Here is a 4,130-nt window from a genome sequence, read left to right as displayed (position 1 = left end):
TAGATTTAGTATTGTCCATGTCGAATATTATTGAGCATGGGGTGAAAGAAAGGAAAAGAAGACCCTAGAGAGGAGCAAGAATGGAACACCCGAGATGAAAGACGGTTAGATGACTCGATCGAAATAGGCTATAATATGACACTTCTATTCAAAGGAAAATCCACACAACATCTAACTTCCAGGTAGATGTGAAGTGTCCTAATCGAACTCTTAACACTAATAGTGTTCTACAGTCGGCGAAGCAAAACTGCAGCTTGCTTACGATGGAAATTATTAGGATGAGAAAAGGACAGTTTGGAACTAAACCGTTTCAGATTATAAATTAAAATCTGCAATTACAAAAAGATTTTTTCCAACAAAGAACTGCAAAAGAGTCACTAAATCCAGTTTTCTTTACAGATTCAGGCAATGATGTCAAACACAGTGACAAGTTATTGCTTGAATTATGAAAAGGAGCTTCCAAAATCATACCGTAATGGTACAAGTCAACACTACATAAGAAGCATCTATAAGATTAAACATCAGGATTGCCCGAGTCGATATTAGAAGATGTCGTCCGTTGCACAAATAGTCTCAATCTCTCCGTCTCACCGATCACAGTTAACCATCCTGTAAGAAGATCCATTGTCACATAGTCTGGTTTGCATCCCTGCAAATTCATCTTGTCCATAAGCTCGAAGGCTTTATCAGGCATGTTACGGTTCTTAAGACCCTTGAAAATAGCAGTGTAGATCCTGGCGTTGGGCAATATATCTTTTTCCTGCATCTCATCGAAGAGGTATATTGCTGCATCAACTTTTTGATTCTTACAATAAGAATCAATGAGGGTAGTATAAATAACAGTGTTGGCTGGCACCATTGACACATCCATGCTCTTGAAGATCTTCATGGCCTGCTCAAGATCACCAGATTTGCAGTAACCATTGATCAAAGTTCCATAAGTCACAACGTCAGGGTTGCATCCATTGTCGACCATTTTGTTGAGGAATTTACCAGCCTTTGAAAAATCACCAGCCTTGCAGAAAGCATCAATCAAAGAATTGTATGTGAAGATATCAGGCCTAAGCCCTGCCTCACATATTTCATCGTGTATCTCCAATGCCTTATCCAACCTCTTCTTCTTGCAAAACCCACTGATCAAAATGTTATAGCTCTTTATGTCTACTCGAAAACCATTCTTTCTCATCAATGACATGCTCAAATAAGCATCATCCAGTTTACCTAATTGAGTCAACCTATAGGTGAGAGTGGAGTGCGTCACGGAATCTGGGGAAACCCCTTCCTTGATCATCTCGTCAAACAATGCCGTCGCCCATCCTACATTGTCCGAATGAAGAAAAGCACCAATCAGGACGTTATAGGTGAAAGCATTGCCTTTAACTTCCGGCCACTCAACCTTCTTCTTTCGAAAAAAATTGAGGGCACTTCCCATCATCCCATGCCTGCACATTCTATATATATAGGTATTCAGAGTAACCACATTGACAGACACCCTTTCCTTCTCCATGCTGGTAAGTAATTTGTGAGCCATGTCCAACTCTGCAGCCTTGCAGAAGGCATCGATCAAGGTGTTGTAAGTCACACTGTCAGGATCACAAACATGGCTTGATTTCATCCTATAAAGCAAGGAGAGACCATCCTGAAGCCTTCCTGCCTTGCAGAGCCCATCGATGACAGTGTTAAAAATGATTGTGCCAGGGGTGACCTCTGAATCTGGGCTTGACATTGCGTCGAGCACGTTCAGTGCATCGTCGATACGACGGGATTTGCATAGGCTATTGATGAGTATACCGAAGGTGAATACGTTAGGGCGCACGCCCAAGCCTTTCATCTCTGAAAACAGAAGATTCATCCTTGTGAAGTCTTGAATTGCAGCGAGGCCAGTCAAGAGGGCGTTGCACACATTGGCCTCGAAGGAGCCGCCAGCATCCTTTACCGCGTGAAAGAAATCCCAGGCCCCGGAGGTGGCGCCGCAGCGGCACAGCTTGGTGATGAACTGACCGAATAGGATGGCGTCGTGCGGAAAAAGTCCCATCTTGGCATTCTCGACGAGGAGGGCGAGGGACTCCTCGTTCAGGGGCTGGCTTCGCTTAGCCAGGCCGGAGAAAACGATCGACCGAGTGGCGGCGTCAGGAGGGGAAGTGGAGTCGGGGGGAAGCATACCGCGGAGGATCGACAAGGCGGCGGAGAGGCGGCCGGGAGAGGCGGAACCGAGCAGGGAATAGAGCTGGTATTTAAGGTGGCGAGGTGAGGCATTGCTAGAGGGTTTCTGGTGTTTCACGTCGCTCCGGTTGCCTATGCCACCATCGCAATCGAAGTCGGTAGCAGCGGCGTCTGTAGAAGAGGAGGCGGCGTGGCAGCGGCGGAGAGCTGTCAAAGGCAAACACGGATTCTTCACCAGCTTCATCTTCCGTTTGGCCAATCGACGCGGCTGCGTTGGCAAAAACAGGGGGCTGATAATAAGGATTAGTTTTAGCAAAACGAAGGACTGCACTTATGGACAAATTAACTGGATGCATAAAATAGGAGCAAACAATTTGCCCAAGCTAACTTACTATAGGAATCCATTTCGCAAAACCTATTTGCTGTGATATCCATCTGACCATAATAATAGATTTAGCGTTGTTCATGTACCCTCTGGGTATATGATTGATTATCAAGAATTGACGATCTATGATTTATCTCATCGCGTTTAACAATTATATATTTACATTTATCTCTTTTCTTATCCGTGGAATCGACACTAAAAAGTCATTAAGATAACGAATGTACTTAGTGTTGTCTATGCCGAATATTGTTCGGCATGGGGTGAAAGGAAGGGGAAAACAAACCAAGAATAACGGTCAAGAATAACATTCATTGTGGATGAGGTGTCAAATAAAGCGAACTTCTTCTTATGTGGGGTGAGCGAATTCATTTTATTATCTCAATGGGATGCCCAATTCATTAGAGGATGCCCAATTATAATGTTTATCATCTTCTAATGAATTGGGCAAGAGGTTAATTCTCGACGGGTGCATGTTTTTGAAAAAAAAAACTCCTCTCATCTTTAGCTAACTTGACGATCGATCATTAACTGATTTCATAATTTATTTCTCTTTCAATAATTTAGAAGGAACTGTGAAAGAAATCAGAGAACTCATTTTATTAACATGGAAGTGACTCCTCGTTGGAGGAGCCTTTCCTTTTTATTTTTTAATAAAATTAAAATTATTTTATAATTTGATAATGATTTTAAAAAAACTAAAATAAATAAAACGTAAAAGTTAGTTGATGATGAATGATTAATTTTTTTTAAAAAATTACATATAACTTCATTTTTAATATTTCATTTTTTCATTAATCCCACCACTTTCTACCTCGTCTTTTTTATTCTTTCATTCTGTATTTATATATTTATTTGAGATAAAAATTTCAATATTTTTATACAAAATTTTTAAATTATCGAAATGTGGAAGAAAAGATATCTCGTATTCATTCAAATGTTCAATATTCTCAATATTACTCTGTCACACAATAACCTTTAAATTTCTAAAATTTTCTAAAAAATTGATGAATCTTACTGATATCGCCCCAATCCATTTTGTATATCAATCTGACGATACGTCGACCATGGAAACCCAATTTGGGATGTCAGCTCTATCATACGTATTTTCTTCTCCTCAACTATAGATTATGTCTTCGAACGAATCAAGAAGGACTAGTGTCAATGCATCTATCATCGACAAAGAACTCGTAACGCTATCATCTATTCTAAGAACTCAGTGATCACTGCACTCATCACACATAGAACACAAATAGAAACTAGAGATAAATGATGAAAAATAAATAGTTTGGTCTCCCAATAAAAAATATCGTCCTTGCGAAGTCATGGGTAACTATCAGTACCGGCACAACCATTGGTAATGACCAAAAAGATTAAAATTTTTGGAAACTTATTATGTTACAACAATAAGCATCAGCACATTAGAACTATATCATGAATTTGAAAGTGGCTGGCTAAAATCACATTAGTATTTATTTAGGAACATGACATTCATAAGCTTCCTTTTGCAGTGCGAGGTAATTCATTTTATTAACATTGGGAGTGATTCTTGTTTGGGAGCCTTTCCTTTTTATTTTTTAATAAA

The 4,130-nt window shown here is 40.0% G+C and overlaps 1 protein-coding gene across 1 annotated transcript; it reads right to left on the bottom strand.

Annotated features, from left to right (window-relative positions):
* Positions 1–321: 321 nt before the first annotated feature.
* LOC122045254 (pentatricopeptide repeat-containing protein At3g61520, mitochondrial-like) lies at positions 322–2,462 on the bottom strand. The gene has a single exon (XM_042605392.1). It carries the CDS (start codon positions 2,405–2,407, stop codon positions 515–517), a length of 1,893 nt encoding a protein of 630 aa, XP_042461326.1. The 5' UTR covers positions 2,408–2,462; the 3' UTR covers positions 322–514.
* Positions 2,463–4,130: the final 1,668 nt, after the last annotated feature.

The sequence above is a fragment of the Zingiber officinale genome, chromosome 2B, assembly GCF_018446385.1.
Source record: "Zingiber officinale cultivar Zhangliang chromosome 2B, Zo_v1.1, whole genome shotgun sequence".
Lineage (NCBI taxonomy): Eukaryota > Viridiplantae > Streptophyta > Magnoliopsida > Zingiberales > Zingiberaceae > Zingiber > Zingiber officinale.
This window is presented reverse-complemented; position numbering and strand designations above follow the sequence as displayed.